Source organism: Macaca fascicularis, chromosome 3, assembly GCF_037993035.2.
Source record: "Macaca fascicularis isolate 582-1 chromosome 3, T2T-MFA8v1.1".
Lineage (NCBI taxonomy): Eukaryota > Metazoa > Chordata > Mammalia > Primates > Cercopithecidae > Macaca > Macaca fascicularis.
In genome coordinates, this window is record NC_088377.1 from 173,744,098 (window position 1) to 173,762,840 (window position 18,743).

General features: G+C 50.8%; 1 protein-coding gene across 3 annotated transcripts in view; it reads right to left on the bottom strand.

Moving 5' to 3' along the window:
• The window catches only part of PLXNA4 (plexin A4), a 446,024-nt gene that overhangs the window by 73,352 nt on the left and 353,929 nt on the right, over positions 1-18,743 (bottom strand). For 2 of the 3 annotated variants that reach the window (XM_005550800.5, XM_065542564.1), the window contains 3 exons: positions 10,416-10,616; positions 2,717-2,813; positions 2,043-2,233 (listed from right to left, as the gene is read on the bottom strand). In XM_005550800.5, the coding sequence (XP_005550857.2) occupies positions 2,043-2,233; positions 2,717-2,813; positions 10,416-10,616 (489 nt within the window). The remainder of the gene's footprint in view (positions 1-2,042; positions 2,234-2,716; positions 2,814-10,415; positions 10,617-18,743) is intronic. The other variant, XM_074036650.1, reaches the window with a different exon arrangement.

An 18,743-nucleotide genomic window follows, 5' to 3' on the forward strand; every position in this document is an offset into this window, starting at 1 on the left:
CTGAGAGAAACTCTTAGAGCCTGTACAGCCAGGAAGGTGGAGGATAAAGGATCTGAAGCATGGGGCACATTTTGAGGGCCACCCCAAGGGGCTGCTTTGCTGGGTGAGGCTGTTCATCCACAAAACCCATAATCTTGCTTTCACACATCCCTGGTGCACATGCAGAATTTGTGAGTGGGGGTGTGAAGTCTCACCATTGTAGTGCAGGAGAACAATTACCTAGGAGAACATTACTCAGGAGACCTGGGATTCAGGACCATGTTACTGACACTTTGGTTAGAGTATGTGTGCCTCTCTGAGCATTAGCCTCTGTCTGGAAGAGAATAATAACCTGATGATAACCCTGGCCTTGGGAGACATTATGGGTTTGAACTGTGTTTCCACCAAAGTCACAGGGAGAAGTCCTAGCCCCAGTGTCTCAGAATGTGTCCTTATTCAAAGACAGGGTCTTTACAGAGGCAATTAAATTTGAAGGAGACCGTTAGGATGGGCTTTGGTACAATATGATCTAATGAAAAAGGGAAATTTGGCCACAGAGAAATGCACAGAGAGAAGATAATGGGAAGCCACACAGGGAGAAGATGGTCATCTCCAAGCCAAGGAGAGAGATGGGGAACAGATACCTCCCTCACAGTCCTCAGGAGGAACCGACCCTGCTAAAACCTTGACCTTGACTGTCTACCTCCTGAACTACAGGATGATCCATTTCTGTCATGCAAGCTGCCTAGCTGGCAGTACCTTGTGACGGCAGCTCTGGGACTCCAACAGAACAGGTGGTTGTTTGGACAAGGTAAGGGGTATAAAGGTGCGGTGCAACTATTAGCCATCACACAAATATATGGCCTATATTTTTGCCTGCCACTGTTAAGTGATCATATACTGTGTGAATTGGGGAAACTGTGCACAAAGCCTCGTACCAGTTCGTCCTCACTGTTCACTGAGGCAGAGACTTGAGTCTTTATCTTCTCTCCTTCCCCCTCTTCCAGCTGCTTCATAATCCTGATCAGCATCCACAATGGTAAAGAGGTATTGAGCACCTACTGTTTGCTCAGCCCTGAGCTGGAGGCACAGATGCCATGGTGCCACAGGTGCCATGGTGCCACAGGGGAGGAGCATGTGGAGAGAGAGATGCAGCCCTCTTTTTTATTTTAAGAGGGAGCAAGGGACTCTGGCCATGCTGGAAGAGTAGAGGAGTTGGAAGAGAAGAGACAGGACTACTTAAATTAACTCCACGGGCAGTGATTTCCTTGGCTTAGACATCCCTGGGAATGATTTTATCAATGATGATGAGTGAGGAGGAGTCTGGTGAGATCCCCATGCACTGGGCCCGGAGCGAGGTACCTTGCCTGCAGGTGCGCATGAAATTCTTCCAACTCCCGTGTAAGTGGGATGCTGAGGCCCACCACACATGTGAGGAAGGTGAGGTGTAGAGATAGTAGCCACACCTAGGTACCCAACAAACAGCTGGTGGAGCCTGGATTCAAACCCTGTTCTCTGGGTCCCAGTGTCTGCATGTTTAGCTCTTCCCTGTGTTCCTCCCTGGGTCTTCGATCCATGGCCTGTGTCCCGTTGGTCCCCCTAAACTGTGCTCCATCTTACAGCTCAGGGCTTGTTTTGGCGGAGTTCGAAGGCCTCTCTGTTGTGACCTTCTTCACCTCCCCAGAGCCGGGCTGTGCCCCAACACCCATGCAACCTCCAATCACGGGCTGACACTTGGTGAGGGTGCCACTGGTGGAACTTCAGGCCTTGCCACCGAGGCTCTTAGAGACAAAGGAAAGGGCTGGCAAGAACTCAGTCCTTCCTGACCCAGCTCCTCGGAGATTCCAACAGGACAGTCGAGCCGCAACAAGAGTCTCTGATGCAAGCCTAAGCTTCCAGGGAAGCCATGAAGGAAAACTAGGGCACCACCCAGCCAGGAGGAGCGACCAAGTCCACCCAGTGACCACTGGGTGACTGACACCACGGCTGGGCAGTTTCCGCAGGGTGTGGCGCAGCAGCCTGGAGCCTGTCCGTTTGGAGCAGGAGGCCCGACCCCGGCTTACCTCTGTGATGCGGGGGTTCGTGCACTTGCTGTTGGCACCAGACAGCTCCAGCCACCGGCTCTCCTGGGCAGGGCAGTGCTGGCGCAGGGTACACTGGCCCGGACTCTGGCACCAGCCACATGCGAAGTCTGGGTCAGCCTTGAGGCATAGCCCGCAGCTCTCGCGCATGGCTCCACACTTGTAGAGGTGAACTGCAGAGGGGAAGGGCAAGGGCAAGGGGTGCTTGGGAACGGCAGTGGGGACAGGAGGGGGCCAGAGAGGGACAAAGAGTGCAGTCCCAGCCTGGGGCAATGGGGCACAAAGGCAGCTTTGCCCCCTTAGCCATTCTGATGCAAAAAAGAACCAGAAAGAAAGTCCAGGCCAAAGCAGAGGGACTGAAATGGGAAGCTCTGGGAACTCTGTTCACTCAGCACTCAGCAGCCCTTCCCAGGAAGTCCTTTGCACACCACCTCCTCCCAGAAGCCACCAGCCCAGGTCAAGCTGTACAGAGCCCATGCTCAAGAAGTAACAGAGAAGCACAGATGGTGGAGAGGCTGAGGGAGAGGCTCAGAGGGACAGGGACAGCCACCAGGAGGCGGGGGCAGAATGACACCTGCGAGAATGCAGGGCGGCTCCTTCCCTCTCTACCCTGTCCCTTCCCCTCCCTCCCCTGCCAGGCCCCAGCCCTTCCACACCTTTATTCTGAGCTGGGTTGTCAATGTTGAAATGCCCATTCCACACGACTGTCAACTCCACGGGCAGGTTGTTGATCTCCATCCCTTCATAAGAATACTGAAGCCAGGTTGGAGAGGAGGAAAGAAGAAAGTGGGGTCACAGAGAGTTCTAGAGAGGGCCCAAAGGATTAGCCTAGGGCTGTTAAGAGCTCATGGGCTAAGGACTGGCCAAGACTGTGCCTGTGTGCCTGTGTCTACCTGTGTGCACACAAGTATGCGCAGGCACATGTGGGTACAGGTGGGGAAGTGTATATTAGAGGGAGTGGAAGATAACACAAGGGTGGGCCAGGCCTCCAAGCATGCCCCTGTGGGTGCCAGCTCAAGGAGCAGATGGGAGCAAGCCACTAGGTCATCTCCTGTGGGTCTCAGGCAGGAGGCCTGTTCCCACCCCGCTTTCCTGAGAGGTAAAACTGAGGGAAGAGTCCACTTCCTCTCGGGCTGCCCAGGGAAACCCTGGTCCTTAGGCCCTCCCAAGTCTGCAATTAGGTTGGGGAACTCTAATTTCCAGGAAATGTCCAGGATAGGTGGATGCTTTTCCAAAGACCTGGGGAGGGGAGATCACTTCCCAGGCAAGATGGTGGTTGCAGAGACTAAGAAATGAGGGAGCTACACCTTAGGGGGATGAGAGGCTAGAAGTTAAGAGAAAAGAGGACTAGATGGGAGCTTGTTGGTGAGGGGGAAATCCTGAGGACCCTGGAGGGCAAATATGGGAATCTGGGCCTGGATGCTGCAGGTAGTCACCAGCTCAAAGCCAGGCTCACACCCGGATTCCTGTTGTGCTCCTGTCCTTGGAGGGCCCCTCAGGGTCCTGCTCCCCTGCTAAGAGATAGGAGGTGAAGGGTGGAGAGAAGAGGGAAGTGCTGGCTTGAAGATGCTGGTGGAGGGGGCAGTCCCCAGGCATGATGGCCCCTAGTCTGCCTTCCCATAGCAGACCCGTCTCAGTCCCCAGAGAAAGAGGGTTAGCAGAGGAACTTAGAGCCCACCCTGGGCAGCAATTTCCAACACCTACCTGGTGATTTTCTCATTATTCCACCCGACTCTGCTCGCCACATGGGGCGGGATGGAGGAATGGAATTGGGACAGATTTTCTGCATAGGAGGGGCTGAGGCCTGGCAATTTGTTGAAAGAGGTTAGTCCAGAGGACCAGGTTTGAAGTTATGTTTGCAGAACCCATGGGCTCTTTTAATTCAAATTAGATTTGAATTAAAAATTTGGAGGGCTTCACTAGGGGGATGTTGACTGATATTACGGGAGGCTGCTGAGGCTCCCTCCTCCAAGTTGGCCATGGCACCTTCATGGAGAGGGAGGGTGGCCACAGGACATGGGAAAACACATCTGAGAAGAATCTCAGAGGGCTACTGTTCACACCTCTGCCTCTGGGCAGGGACAGGTCTGCACCCTGTTTGTAGGAGCTTCTAAAGGAGACGTTATACTCCTCAATGCAGGAAATCACCCTAAATTCCTGAGTTACGGAATGCGCTCCCATGAGAACAGACTGTGACTTGATGTTGCCCTCATACAGCAACCGCAGGAGGACATGCCTCCAGTCACTTCGGGCCCTGCCCTAGTGTCCAGAGTTCTAACTCCCTCCCTGGCGACGTGTGCTGTGGCCAGAGAGCCACGTTTGTTGTTTGTCCCACAATGGATGCACTGCATCCCCCTCGTTGAATCTGTCTTGTGAACAATGGCTCTGGGGCCAGGGCCAGGGTCCAAGCTCACAGAGTAAAGCAAAGTTTCCTAGCCCTGCAGAAACCACAGTGGAGACTTTGATCATCACAGAACTCAATCATCAACTCCCCACAGGTTGTCTCTGCAGCTGGGTCGGGCTGGGTGGTCCTATGTTTCCTGAAAACCTCTTCTACTTTAGACTGGTGCTTCTTAGTGTGGTCTATGGACTCCTTCATCAGAACCACCCAGGGGGCCTACTAAAATGCAGATTCCAGGGCCCATCCCAGATCTGCCAGACTGGAACCTCTAGAGATGGGGAGCATTTTGAGAACTACCCTGTGATTCTGGTGCTGATTAAAGAGTTAGAGAATCTCTGTAGTCTGTTAGAAGTAGGGAGGTAGATGGACTGCCCCTGTGGAGGGAGAAGGGTATAAGAGGGGGATGACCTCCCTCCCTTCCTCCCTCCTTCGGGGTGTGTGTGTGTGTGTGTGTGTGTGTGTGTGTGTGTGTGTGTGTGTGAGAGAGAGAGAGAGAGAGAGAGAGAGAGAGAGAGAGAGAGAGAGAGAGACAGAGAGAGACAGAGAGAGAACTTCCAGGCTTCCAATTCCCTCCTCCAGCCACATTCAGTTTCTTCCCATCCTTCCCATCTCTCTCCTTGAAGGTCCCAGTGGGGAAAGGTGATCCCAACAGACTTCAAACTGCTGTCTGGACGACTCTGGGCAGGGCTGGCTGTTCCACCCGAAGCTGAGCACCATTTGATCACCTGGAGGCAGTGCTGGGGCGGGCAGAGCTCTGACCTTTAGGAGGGATACTGGCAGTGGCTATGTCAGGATGGGAGCCTGGCTTCTGCTTTCAGGCCTGGGTCTGGCCAAGACACAAAGTGGAAGCAGCAGGTGGTGACCAGGAGTGTGTTAGCCAAACATCAATAAATCCTCAAGCCCCCTCTCAGGAAGGACCTGACATCCCACAGAGAGGAAGGCAAAGAATCCTACATACGTATGCATGTGAGCATCTGTGTACACAAATGTGTTTATGTGCATGCTGACTTGAGGAGAGGTTAGCACAAATCTCCATGTTATCTGTGTCCATAAATGCACACGCACATAGACACACAGACACACACAGTTCCACAAAGTGGTTCTGCCAGTGACCAGCTGTGTGAAGTGAGCAGATAATCCAAGTCTTAGTTTCCCCATTGGTAAAGTGGGAATTCAAAGCAGTTCACATCTCCTTGGATTGGGGTAAGGATTCAAGATCAAGCACAGCATGCTCTGAGCATAGGATCTGTCATATTGTCTAAGCACTCAAATGTGATTTTGTGTTTTAGTCTATGTGCATACAGTTGGGGATGCTATGCAAAACTATATTCATGTTGCCTATGTTTATGTTTGTGCAGAAAAATAATAGCAGCCATGCACTGAGTGTTTCTGTGCCAGACCCTTAATATGTATGGGATGTATGCATATGAGAATGCTTCTGTGCTCTGGTATGTGTGTGTGTGCATGTGTGCAAGCATGAATTTTCTCTTTGAAGAAATTGAAAATAAAAAAGACATTAGGATCACATATGCTGGGCATTTCTTTCTCTCCCCCAATGCTGGGATCACAACTATGAAATATTAGAGAAATCATTAACCCCATGTGTTCCCCCAAACCCCCCTCTGTCTCTAGGGAAGTTTCCATTGTTCCTGGAGGCTCTCTCTCCTGTGGATGACCTGCAACGTGCCTGGGGCAGGGTAGGGGAAAGGGGTGGGCATGGCAGACGGAGCCTCTCTGCCTCTGCAGACAGCTGGGAGCCTGGACCGCAGGCTCCCATCCCCCAGGATCCCCCCATCTCCACTCCACTTAGCATTTATATAGCTCTCTGTAATCAGCGGGCAGTTAATCTGCACAAAGCTCAGAGCCCGGGGAGGACAGGCTCCAGGCTCCTGGAGGCTGGGAGGTTAAGTGTCTCAATCAAGGTCTGGCACACCATGCCGGGCTAATGGATGACTTTCCCCATTACCTTGGGAAAGTGTGAACCTCAGCTTCTACTTCTAAAGCAAAAATGAGACCTTGATATAACTGAGACATTCTTTCTTCCAGCCAGTCCCTTGTCCCGAGATCTAAGATATTTTGCCGGAAAGTTCTGCCATTTGGGCAAACAAATCTCAACAACCTAATGCTACATAAGAAGCTGGTATGTACCCTGTGTCCATCTCTAGTGCAGAGGGCTCTGCTGACCCCTTTTCAGCTGTGTCCCAGTAAAGTAGAAAGGGGGCAAGTTCTCTTCCTATTGCTCCCCTATTCCGGTTTTGCACGTGGTAAATGAAGGTGCCAAGAGAAAACCAGAGGCCAGCATGAGTCCGCGGAAGCTGGGCCTGGCTCCGGCCCTCACGACCAGCACTTCAGCCAGCCAGATGCCCTTTGCAGCCCACTCACTGGTGTGATTGGCAGCCTCTGAGAGCTGGTGGCCATGCACTATTATTAGCAGCACTTGACATTTTCCTAGAGCCTTGGTCTAAAGCAGGCCACGAATACCCACAGTTGCTTCCCCTCAACTGCTACCTGTGAGTCCGCTCTGTCCTCCTCCCACCAGCCCCTGGGGGCTGCAGCCATTGGCTCAAGGCCTGTCCCCGCATAATGGGGTTGGAAGTGGCTCCACCACCCCAGCCCAGTGTCACTCCCACACTGAATTTTCTTCTTTTTTCTCTGCTCTCCTCTGAGACTAATTTATCACCCACCTCCTTCTGCCATCACAAACTCATGGATTTCTTTGTTAGATCCCTTGTCCAATGCTGTTTCAATTGTTCATGGATTTAGGAAATGAAACAATTTCTTCTTCCACACAATCCTCTTTGAGGCTGATCAGACCATACTCCCAGGAATAACACCAAAGCTGGGGTAGAAAGTGCCCTTCGCTGCTGTTCTTTCTCAACCTGTGATTAGGGGTTGTGTTATAAAACTGGATTCAAGTTCTCAATTTGTGCCTTACTTGCTATGTGATCTGGAGATGGTCACTTGCCCTCTCTGGGCCTTGGAGACCTCATCTGTAACAGGATTAAGTAGATACTCTCTCAGGTCTATTCTTGCCTGATGGTACCCTGTTTGCTGTAACTATGGTGGGGGAGGGTTGCTCCGATCATGACCGCAAAGATGTTTGATGGAAATCGCTTGATGGCAAGCAGCAACCTGACCCAGACCAGCATTTAAACTGGGATTCCACTGTCCCCCATGAAAAGAGAGGCTCCTGGGAAATGGCAGAGCTGAGCCCTCCAGAACTATGTGATTCCAGTGGGTCCTAGGAAGCAGAGGGGACTCCTCTTACATTCTACTGTCTGAGGGGTATCCCTCCTGTTGCCTCACTTTTTTTTCTCAGACTTTAAAATGGTAGAGAAATCACCTCTCATACAACTAATGGTGTCAAAATTAAAAAGTCATGGAGGCAAAGTCAGCTGCGCTGCTTTGGAAGCGGTGACCTGGGGCACCTACACCTGGCCCATGGTGGATGGGGAGGCCGCAGCTCTGAACTCCAGAGGGCCAGAGCATAGCGGGAGCCCTCCTCAGGTCCCGAGTTGGGGGCAGGGCACGGGCCAGGAGCTTCAGTCTCAGGTTCTCTCCTTGGTGAAGGGAGCCGCAGCTTCCAGGCCTCCAGCTCCAGTGCCAACAGGGGCTGGAAGTAGAACTGACCACTGTGTCCTGGGATATCAGGCTTCCAGATGTGAAATTCCCAGGGGTGGAGCTATGTCACTTGCTGATTTCTTGAGGTCCAAGGATTCAACATCTGACAAACAGACTGTGTGCACACTGGAGCCCAGTCGTTCCCTTCCTTTTCCCATGGCTGCCGACGAGGATGCCAGCACTAGGTACCCCATGGGGACACCATGAAGGAGGAGACAGCACTCACCTTCCTGGTGCTGCTGAGACCCTGTTTGTGCTCTTGTTCTCAGGAGGCTCTGATTTCGCACCCATGTTTGGGGAGTTCCCTGTGATGGCTAAGGACTCATTTTGGTCAGGCAGCTCTTGGCCTGGGAAATGCTGAGGACATTTCAACACAATCTACTTCCAATTCTGGCAGTCAATAGAATGGCAGAGGGTCCCAGCGAGCTTCTTGGAAGCTAAAGTTAGTCCCCAGGGCACAAAAGAACTTCCGACCAAGGGGTCTAGAAGACTTAACTCACGCTGTTGTCTGAAGTATCTTTGTCTATTAACGGAGTCAACCAAAGCCCAGGCCATGGGGTCCAGTTTTATGACACTTGTGTCCCTCTCTTGGGGAACTGAAGGCACAGCCATCTGAGGACCACAGGCTCTATCCACCCTTCTGACATCTCCAGATCCTTGGGGCAGCTTCTCTGAAGAAACAAGGCTGTTTTCCCCACCGTTTGAGATCCTCATCAGCCTTCTGCAGAGTCAAATGTGAGGCCCAGATGCAGGTCTCTTTCTATAGGGAGCGTCTTGTTTTGGAGAGAATGACTTGAGCCAAACCCTTGGGGCTGATCTGCTTGAACTGAGAATTTATGGGGAAACAGGAGGTGTTTAATATCTCCTTTGCTTGCAGGTTTAATCTGGAGTGCTGCAGAAATCTGAAAAATAGGTTGGCCGCCAGGGGAGGAGGGGGATGGGCACACGGGATGCCGTGGGGACAACATCTGGGGTTTCAGAGGTTGTGAGAGCAGCGACCAGTTCTATCCCTGTAATGCTGAGTGACCTAGGGCAAGTGTGTAGGATTCTCTGGGCTCCATTTCCCCCTGGACTACTTCCTGCAGGAAGAGTGGGGTGTCCCACGAAATCCTTTGTCTGGGACTTTCCTGGTCGCACATCACATCTCCAAATACAGACACTGTATGTAAGTGCCCAGGAGCAACTAGAAGAATATATGGGAAACAGTGTGACACAGGAGGGGCCCTCAAATCCAGGCCACCTCTGCCACTCACTAGTTGTGTGACCCTGAGCAAGTCACTTACCTTCTGGCACATTTTGGGATGCATTACCCCAAAGTGAATAGAGCTTCAGCTTCTGGGCCTACACTTGCACACACAGCCCCTTTTAAGGCCTATGTATCTAATTTTGTACTTACTATATTTTGGTCTTAAAGAAGGTCTCCAAATGGTATGTCTCACCCCACAAACCTAGATCTGCCCCTGCTTCCAGGCCTCCACTTTCTCTTTTGTGCAGTGAAGAAAAACTTTAAAGTTTCTATGACTTGAAAATGTTCTGAATCTATGTGTCTAGTGTTTGTCTCTGAGCATCTGGGCACAAAGAAGGGAGCCCAGAAAGACAGAGAGAGAGAGACCAAAGCAGTAGCTGGAAAGGCAACATGGCAGGTGCGAAGGGAAGTGGGCAGGAAAGGTGATACACAGGTGGGGTTCACTGTGGGGTACCTAGGAATGAGGTAGACAGCTGTCGGCAGCCTGGGGGCTGCTGACCACTCATTGACAGGGCTTGGGCTTAGTGTGGATTTGCTACACATTGGGCAGGGTTTGTGCCGATCTAAGCAGCACGCTCCTGGCCAGCTTCTTCCCTTCTGTTGGTTCTTCCTGCCAATGCTTGGTCTGTCTCAGAAGCCTTCTCTGCTGAGAAACAGCCTCTTTGTAGATGTGAAGGTGGTGGGATGTCTTTGGGGCTTGTTGAGAAGGCAGGGCGCAGGGCTTTCAGAGCTTCTTAGGAAAGAGGATGGACATGAAGGTTCCTGGAGCCCAGCATCTGCCCACAAACAGGGCTCACAGCTCCACGGCTAGTCCAATATCCCTTCTAATCCTGTCTTGCATGGACAACCATCATCACAAAACATTTACAGCTAGGGCCAGGCCCTGGGTGACCTCAGAATCCAGCACGTGGCTGGGGCAGGTGTTGTGGGGCTGGGATGTGCCAGCAGGCATGGCGGAAGCAGGTGGCAGTTTTGTGCATGTTGAGGAAATGACTGCAGGGCTGAGCTGATTTGGCTCCGAGAAAATGACAGTGATGTGGGCGGGGCTGGGGCCTGGTTTGGCAGTGGGCAGGGTTGGGTGACTCACAGAGGTGTTCTGGCACTGTACACTGGAGCTGTTGAAGCGCAGGGCGGGCACCCGCTGCTCGCTGCCCTGGATGTTGAGGATGCATTCGTAGCCACGCTGCCCAGACTGGGGCTGGGGGAGGTTCTTGGCCTTCAGCGTGATAGGCTTGATCACCTCCACAGGCACCAGGATCTTGTCCACTCGCAGCAGCTGGGGGCAGTCCTGGGGACAGAGGGCATGGCTCAGGCTGGGCAGCCAGGAAACCAAAAGAGCAAGGACCTCTGCAGACATAATCCAGATGTTCCCTGTCTCCACCCTTCCATGGACACACCCACAGGTGACCCCTGAGGTGCTCGTGCCTACCCAGTGGGCAATGCACTGAGGACAAAAATGAAACTGAGGAATCTGGGGTCTTAGTGTCATATCTTGAGGTGGTCCCCACCCTCTTTGGGTTCCCTGAATACCTTCCTTATGCAATCCAGATTCTCTGACACTCCTGTAGCCTCCTCATGGCACCCTTCTACCCTAGTAGAGACTGCCTCTGCTGGCTAGGCCTCCCCCCCGCCACTGCGGACTGATGATCTCTTTGCCTGCTAAGTTCCAGGCTGTCAAGAATTGGGATGGATAGACCATGTGAGAATCTCCACAGAGAGGCAAAGCCCTGGGCCCTACTCTGTCCCTGGAATGTGAGTCTTGACTGCAGCAGAGGGGCTGGGAGGACCTTCCCTACGTGGGCTGAATCTGATGTTTGAGAATGTTCTGGAATGGGCCCCAGAGGCTTTATAAATCCAGAAGCTTCTGACCAAGCTTTAGGATGTCCTGGCCCCAAAGAAATGCCTCTCAGAGTAGAAACACTCTGAGCTCTTTCTAGATGCTAGCAATGGGCATACTTAGCCCTGGAGCCACAGGAGCCCAGATGGCCTTTAGGATGGAGACAGTGAATCACTGGGCCCCTTTTTCCTGGGGCTATCGGCTTTGTCTAGGGAGGACTGGAGACATAAGGAGGTCAGAAGAAGGAGGGTGGGTGCTCTGCCCAGTTGAGTGGTAGGAGCTGGTGTGTTGCTGTATTCTCAGGAGCTGGGTGGAGGAGAGTCAGTATTGTAGCTCCTGCCGATGGATGTGGGCAGGCGTGAGGCCTTCCATAACACAAGCATGGCCTGGGCACCCCCTGTGCTAGGCAGGTCCCACCATCCCCCAGATTCCTCCATCTGTGGCACTGTCTGGGGCATGCCAAGACAGATGGCTCCTGGGCAGGTTGATCATCAAAAGCATGACGCACATGTTCTTTGTGAGGGTGCTTTGTCATGGGCTCACCACCAACTCTCAGCAGAGGCTTCTCTCCCCCACCTTAACACTTGTCCTCAGCAGAGTAAGGCAGAAAGGAAGCCACTGAGGAATGGTGGAAGGGAGGGGTTCCAGGTAGTTAGGCAACTAGCAGCTGTCCCTCCCAGGTCCCAGAGCAAACATGAGCCAAATATCTCCGTGCCATTACGAGCTACACCATAACAAGACTTAGGCTCGGAGGGAGAAGGCTTCAGCTAGCTCTAGCACCTCTGAGCTGCTGATGAGCTCTGGAACTCTGAGCACATTTGAAACTCAATTTCCGTATCTATTAGTTGAGCGGGCCTCCAAGGCCCTGTTCATGTTAACCCATCATGATTCCATGATTTGGAGTGGTTGTTCCCTCTATGCTTTCTGATCATCCAACAAGAAAAGAGGAGGGAAAGAGGAGGGAAAGAGAGGCAGGGGAAACGGAAGCAAGAAAGGGAGAGAGAAAGCTATAAGGGAAGCTAGGAGACAGAGAAGAAGCTGGAGGAGCAAGACCATGGTCCACAGATGGACCAGCAGTGGAGCCTTGCTTCATGGGAGTGTCCCAGGCCCATTAAACTAATCCTTCCTCCCATGCCCCTACAGGCTGCTCACACGTTTATCCTGAAGTGCAGCTAAAAGAGGAGCTGCAGATCCAGAAATTCCACTCCTGGGTTTACATGCCCAGAGGAACTGAAAACAGAGACTCAGAAATCTGCACACCCATATTCACAACAGCATCATTCGCAACAGCCAAAAGGCAGAAGCAACCCAGGTGTTCACTGAGGAATGAATGGATAAACAAAATGTGACCTATTCATACAATGGAATATTACTCAGCCTGGAAAAGGGAGGAAACTCTGCTATAACATGGATGAAGCTTGGGGACGTTATGCTAAGTGAAATAAGCCAGCTACAAAAAGGCAAATACTGCAGGGTTCCACCTGTAGGAGGTCCCTTGAGCAGTCAATTTCATAGAGACAGAAAGTAGAATGGTGATGTCTAAGGGGAGGCAGGATGGGTAGTTGTTTGACAGGAACACCACCTCAGTTGGGGATGGTGATGACAGCTGTATAACAATGTGAAATGTACTTAATGCCATTGAACCATATCCTTAAAACCGGTTCAGACGGTAAATGTTATGATATGTGTGTTTTGCCACCATTCTAAAACAATGAAGAGAAGCAGCAGGGAGGTGGGCCAGCAGGAAGAGAACAGGGGCCTTGGTCTTGGCCTTCACCTTGCGTGTGGTCTGAGGCTCTACAGCGTGTGGGTCTCTGGAGACACCAGGTAGCCACCTGTGGAGAGTCTTAGCAGCTCCATCCTGTGCCCCTACCACAGCCGCTCCCTCAGCCCCTGCTCTAGCAAGGTGGGAATGTGAGACACAAAGGAAAGAAGCGATTTGTGGAAAAGATGGAGATCAGAGCTGGAGTAGGAGGAGAGTGATATTGGCAGCTCGAGGAGAGCAGATCCTTGAGAGTGGGGTTGCTCTGAGTCCAGGCTCCACTTGACTCCACCCTCCCTCTGCCTGAGCCCTGGGCAGCTTCCCCTCCCCTGAAGCAGGAAGGAGCCTGACTCTCCCTCCTGCCACAATCCCTGGAGGGAGGTGGGTCTGGTCGCACTGGGAGTGAGAGCCAGGAGGCCCTGGAACCTCTTCCCTCAACCTCCCGCATCCACATGTTGCCACCCAGAAATGAGGCGCTGAGGGTACTGGAATCTCAGAATCCTGACTACCCTCATGGACCCCATCTATTTTGCAAAGGAGAAACTGAGGCAAGGAGAGAAAGAAGGGCTCAGTATCAGCAGATGAGCTGGTAGCTGAAGAACTCAGATGCCAACTGCCTGAGTCACCAAGTTTCCGCCCTTCATGAAAGAGGCAAGTTCCCACCAATGGGCAGGACCACCTCAGGATGGGCTGGTCAGTCAGCAACGGTCCCTCTGAAGTCCAGGGGACTTGGAGCTGTGAAACCCTCTGGAGCTGGGCTGGAACCCTGCCTGGGGGCTGGACTGTTCTTGTCCGGGACATGGGCAGCAGCAAATGCCTCTCTCCCACGTCCCCTGTAAGATTTTTAGTGAGACGTGTGATGAGTTCTCTAATGAGTCCTGATTATCAGTAGCCCCATAAAGGCCTAGTTTGCATATAAAAAGGTTGGCAGCTCTGAGAGTAAGTTCATTAATAATAATTGGAGAGGCCCAGGGCTGGGCTGGGCACATTTTCCTCTAGTAGCGCTGCTGATTGACCCCAGTGTCCCTCCTAACTGAAATGTAAAATGGCAATTTCTCCCTAGGCAACAAGGCATGAAGGGACCACTTCCACCACCCTGCCCCTTCCTCCCACCCCAGCATCCCAGATCCTGACCTGCCTTGTGCTGAGATTCCAGATACAAAATCACCTACAGATCTGACACTCCAGGGAAACTTCAGAGAAACTTTCATATTCCTCCAGGGCGCGAGCCTGAGGCCCTGTTTCATGGCCCAGGGACTCAGGGCACCCAGACCTTTGTCTTCACCTTGAAGGCTCATCACCCAGCAGGAGTCTGGCTGGGAATCCTGTAACTGTGAGAGTAAGTCTGCCTCCCTCCTCCCCACTAGTTTCAGAGTCTTGAACAAGTCCTGTCATCATTGCTTGGCTTAACAATGAATAGGGATTGAAAATTCCTCTTCCAAATGACCATTTTGGGGATTCCATAAACTAACACATATAAAGCATCTGGCCTAGAGTGAGTGGACATTCAGCAAATGTTTGTCCTTTCCTCCCAACCCAGGCTGCGTCTTGTCCCTCATCTGCTCCCTTTTCCCACCTCATTTCCAAAAGACCCATCTCCCTTGCATCCTGCCTCCACGCAATTTTCGGCAAATACCCCAGCAGTTCCCACCCAACTTATTCCAGTCCTCTGGGCTTCACATCTTAGGATAAGTCTGCCTAACTTAAATAGCTGTAAGTGTCCCAAACACAAGGGGGACTGGCAGGGAGGTCCCAGTTCTGGCCACTGCTCCCCGAACAGCAGCCTCCGCTTCTGGGAAGTGACATCGTAAAGTTGCACATTCCATGTGTCCTGAGACAGGAGATCTGCCAGCCACTTGGCCTTGGGCAAACCCCTCAAACCCTCTGGGTCTCTTTACCCATAAAATGAAGAGGTTGGTTTGGATTCGATGAATTGTGTAGTCCCTGGAATATTGTGACATCAGAAATATATATTGGTTCTCTTCCTCTGGCTGCTGGCACGGTGCTTCTAAAACCTTTGGAGTTTTCTGAATGACTGGGGGAAAAGGAGCATCTTTTGTTATTCACAGTAAGCCCTTTTCCACTATACCTGAGTTTATGTTCATGAGGTGACTCCTGGGGATGGGGGTATGTTGTCCACACATGTAATTACAGGGTGGCACTTTAGCCCTCTCCTCTGGGGAAGGGAGAGGGGCTGGTGAGTGAGTTCAACTGTCTACATAAAGCAGCCTCCATCAACACCCTAAGTGAAGGGGTTTGGAGTGCTTCCCCAGGGGTGAACAGGTGGCGATGTTGAGGGAGTGGTGCCCAGAGAGGACAAGGAAGTTCTGTGCCCCTTCCTACACCTTGCTCTAGGCACTGCTGCATCCAGCTGTTTATCTGTATCCTTTGCAACACCCTTTAAAAGAAACTAGTAAATGTAAGTAAATGTTTCCCCAAGTTTTGTGACCTGTTATAACAAATTATCCAATCTGAGGAGGGGATTGTGGGAGCCCCTGACTTATAACTGGTGGGTCAGAACTGCAGGGGACAACCTCAGACTTGCAATTGGCATCTGAAGTGGGGACAGTCTTGTGGGACTGAGCCCTTTAACTTGTGAGATCCAATGCTCACTCTGGGCAGGTAGTGTCAGAAATGAATTGAGTTCTAGGCTACCCAAGTGGTTTCTTGGGTAGCACCGAGGATTGAAGAATTGCTTGGTATAGAAAAAAGCCCCATGCATTTGCTGTTATGTTAAGTATAGAGAAGAACAGTTTGTTTTCCTTTTAGTCCCAGTTCTATTAATAACCCAGTTGATAATCTGGGATATAGAATTATATGATCTTTTTGAAGCTCAGTTTTCCCACCTCTAAAACGGGGATAATAATACCTGCAAAACTGGCTCAAAATGTGGCATTCAATGAGCCAATGAATGAATACTGGAGGTATGGGGGAAGTGGGCCTCTGAGGGGTGGCTCTTCACCTATCAGCAGGGACCTGTTTTAATATTTTAATAATTGGTATGTTGCAACCTGGTATGGTTGTCCAGTTGAGTAACTAGCTCTGACAGGCAGCATGGGATACTGCTGCGATTCTAATTGACATGGTTAACTTGGTACAAGCATTCAATTCAGTGTCAATTCCACTACCTCCATCCCCTTCCACATATTTTCCGTGTACTATATTGTTTCAGACACACACACACACACACACACACACACACACACACACACACACACAAAGATCACTCCCATGTTCTAGATAAAGACACTAAGGACACTATTTACCTCACTCACTGCCCATGACAATGATGAGCACAGTATTTTCACCCAATCACCATACCATACCTTTATCCACAGATGATTATCCAGCTTCCATCCAAAACTCCTCAAAAACATACTGCCCTTCTCTTTTGAAGGAGGCCATTTCTCTAAACTACCATTTGAAAGGGCCAGCTTTTGGAGGATGGAAAACACCTGTATTTAACGAGATTCTTTGGAGACACATGCATGCCAGAAGAACCCGACTCCCTTGGAGGCTGTTTTGCCTGTGGCTACATTCTGCAGTTCTAAGAATGCAGGGGGGTGGGGGGTGGGAAGTGGCAGTGGCTCGAGGCACAAGCACACCTTTAAAGGCCTGGCATTCAGGAGGTGACGAAGGTCAACTGTCCAGCCCCATGAACATTTTGGTCTCCACTGATACGCACACAAAATACAAATCGCACTGCTAATTGCAGAGGACAGGAACACGAAGTCAAAGTATAAAAGCGAGAATGATGACTTTCTATCCACCATGTCCAGCACGTTAGTGACTGCTTTATACAGAGGCTTCATTGCATATTTAAATAATTGAACAAGGACATAAAGAATGCAGCCTAGCTGGGAGAGAAAAGGCTGCCTTCAGGGCTGGTGCTGCCTGCAGATGGGGGTGATAGGCCCTTGAATTTATAGCCCTCAGTGTGTTTACAAAATGAGGGCTCTAATTCTCCTATTGTTACAGCAAGACTGGGGAAAATAGAGCTCTAGGGAAGAACAGGGACCTGGTGGGCAGCTAAGGAATAAATGATTTACAGGTCACCTCTCCTCCGTCCAAGTCACCTCAGCCTTCATTAGTCCCAAAGACAAGCCAGCCCTAACCCCAACCAACCCCCCAAATTTATACTCACCTTCTCAGAACCACGGTGCCCAATACAAAAATGTAACGCATCATATATTTTCTTGCTGTTCCCCAAGTTTATAATGCCATTAGTGTGATCTACGACAGGCTGGTTTATAGAGAGAGCAAAGTAATAATATAAAAAGGAAATACCCATAACCTGAAGCGGGGAGGGGCAGGCAAGATTGATGGAAAGTGCAGTTGTCTGGAGGAATGGCAACCCAGTAATTGAATACCTGGAGTGGGGGTGGTGCATGGGTGGGGAGCATGTTCTGTAGCTGGATTTGCTTTTTTTTTTTTTTTTTTTTTCACAGGAGGGTGAAAGGCACGGCAGGTGTGGTTTTGTTCCCTTGGGTTGGATCCCAGGAATGCCTTCCCTGCAAGAAGGGAAGCAGAATTGCTAACAAAGTGGATTGGTGATTTCCCTCCAGAGTCCAGTCAGTGGGTCAATGCCCTTGCTCTGCTCCTGTTTCAGGGCATGGGGCTTATTTCAGTACCAGGGGCAAGCAGCAGCCCATGAGCTAGGACTTTCTCGATCTTGTTGGGTCTTCAGTCCTGGAGAAGACTTGATCCTTTTGATACCAGATTTCATCCTGGCTCTGAGTTTCTTTTCAGGGGTGTTGGGGTATTAGGGGATGTTGGGAGAAGCTTTCAAACACAGTTTTGCAAATCAAATAGAATTCATTTTGCCTCCTCTGATCTTACAACTATTCTCTGGAGTAGGCAGGCTGGTTGAACTTCAAGAGGAGAGGCGTTCCTGGGAGCCTCCTCGGCGAGCCTGCACACCTGGGGGCCAGATGTGCTTCACCCTCCTTGCAAAGCCTCTCTAGTCTGGTGCCCAGAGAATACAGCTTCAGCAGCAGCTCACTTTGCTTTTCAGTTTAGATGAGAAAAAACAACAAAATAGTCCATCAGGGACAAATTCTTGCCAATGGATTTGCTTTTGCAAGGAAGTTCACCTTTGTTCCTCAAGCATCATCATTAAGTGTGTGTGCCTGATGGGAGGTCCAGGTTGGCCTGTGGAGGAGCTGGGGATGGATTCTGAAGCCACCTGGGGACCAGTGGCTGCTGCTGCTCAGTAGAGGGGTGGGCATGGCTTTGTTAATGGCTACCCAAGGCTCTGGCAGCTGATCTGAAGGCCCAGGGCTGTTATCACAATGCCATCATTAGTTGAAACAAAATCATTCCTTGTAACTGGAATATAGTTACCATAAACAGCATATGTTATTGGGCATTCTATTTCTAATAATTGTAATTATAGTGGAATACTTGCCATTAATATAATAACAACAACGATTGACTAGCTCTCTGTTCCAGACCAATAACTTCACCTGAATGCATTCTTTGTTCAGGGGGGAAAAAAAAAGGTAATTCAATATCCCTGATAGTCAACAAAGCTACTGTTGAAATGGAAGACACACAGATGAAAGCATTCCTGAGATGCAAGATGGTGCCGGGTAGATGAAAAGCCACCTGTCAGCCTTACTCTTAGCTAACAAAAGGACACTGTCTGCATCCGCTCACTCAAAGGGTAAAAGGAAATGAAAACCCCAGAGATTTCCAGAAGAGTCACCAGGACCTGGGTACACCTTCATTCCAAAAGGGTGGGCCTTGGGCTGGATGTTCAGTGGAACTGCAGGTCCTGAGGGTATGGGTCACCCTGTTAGGTAAAGATGGTTGAC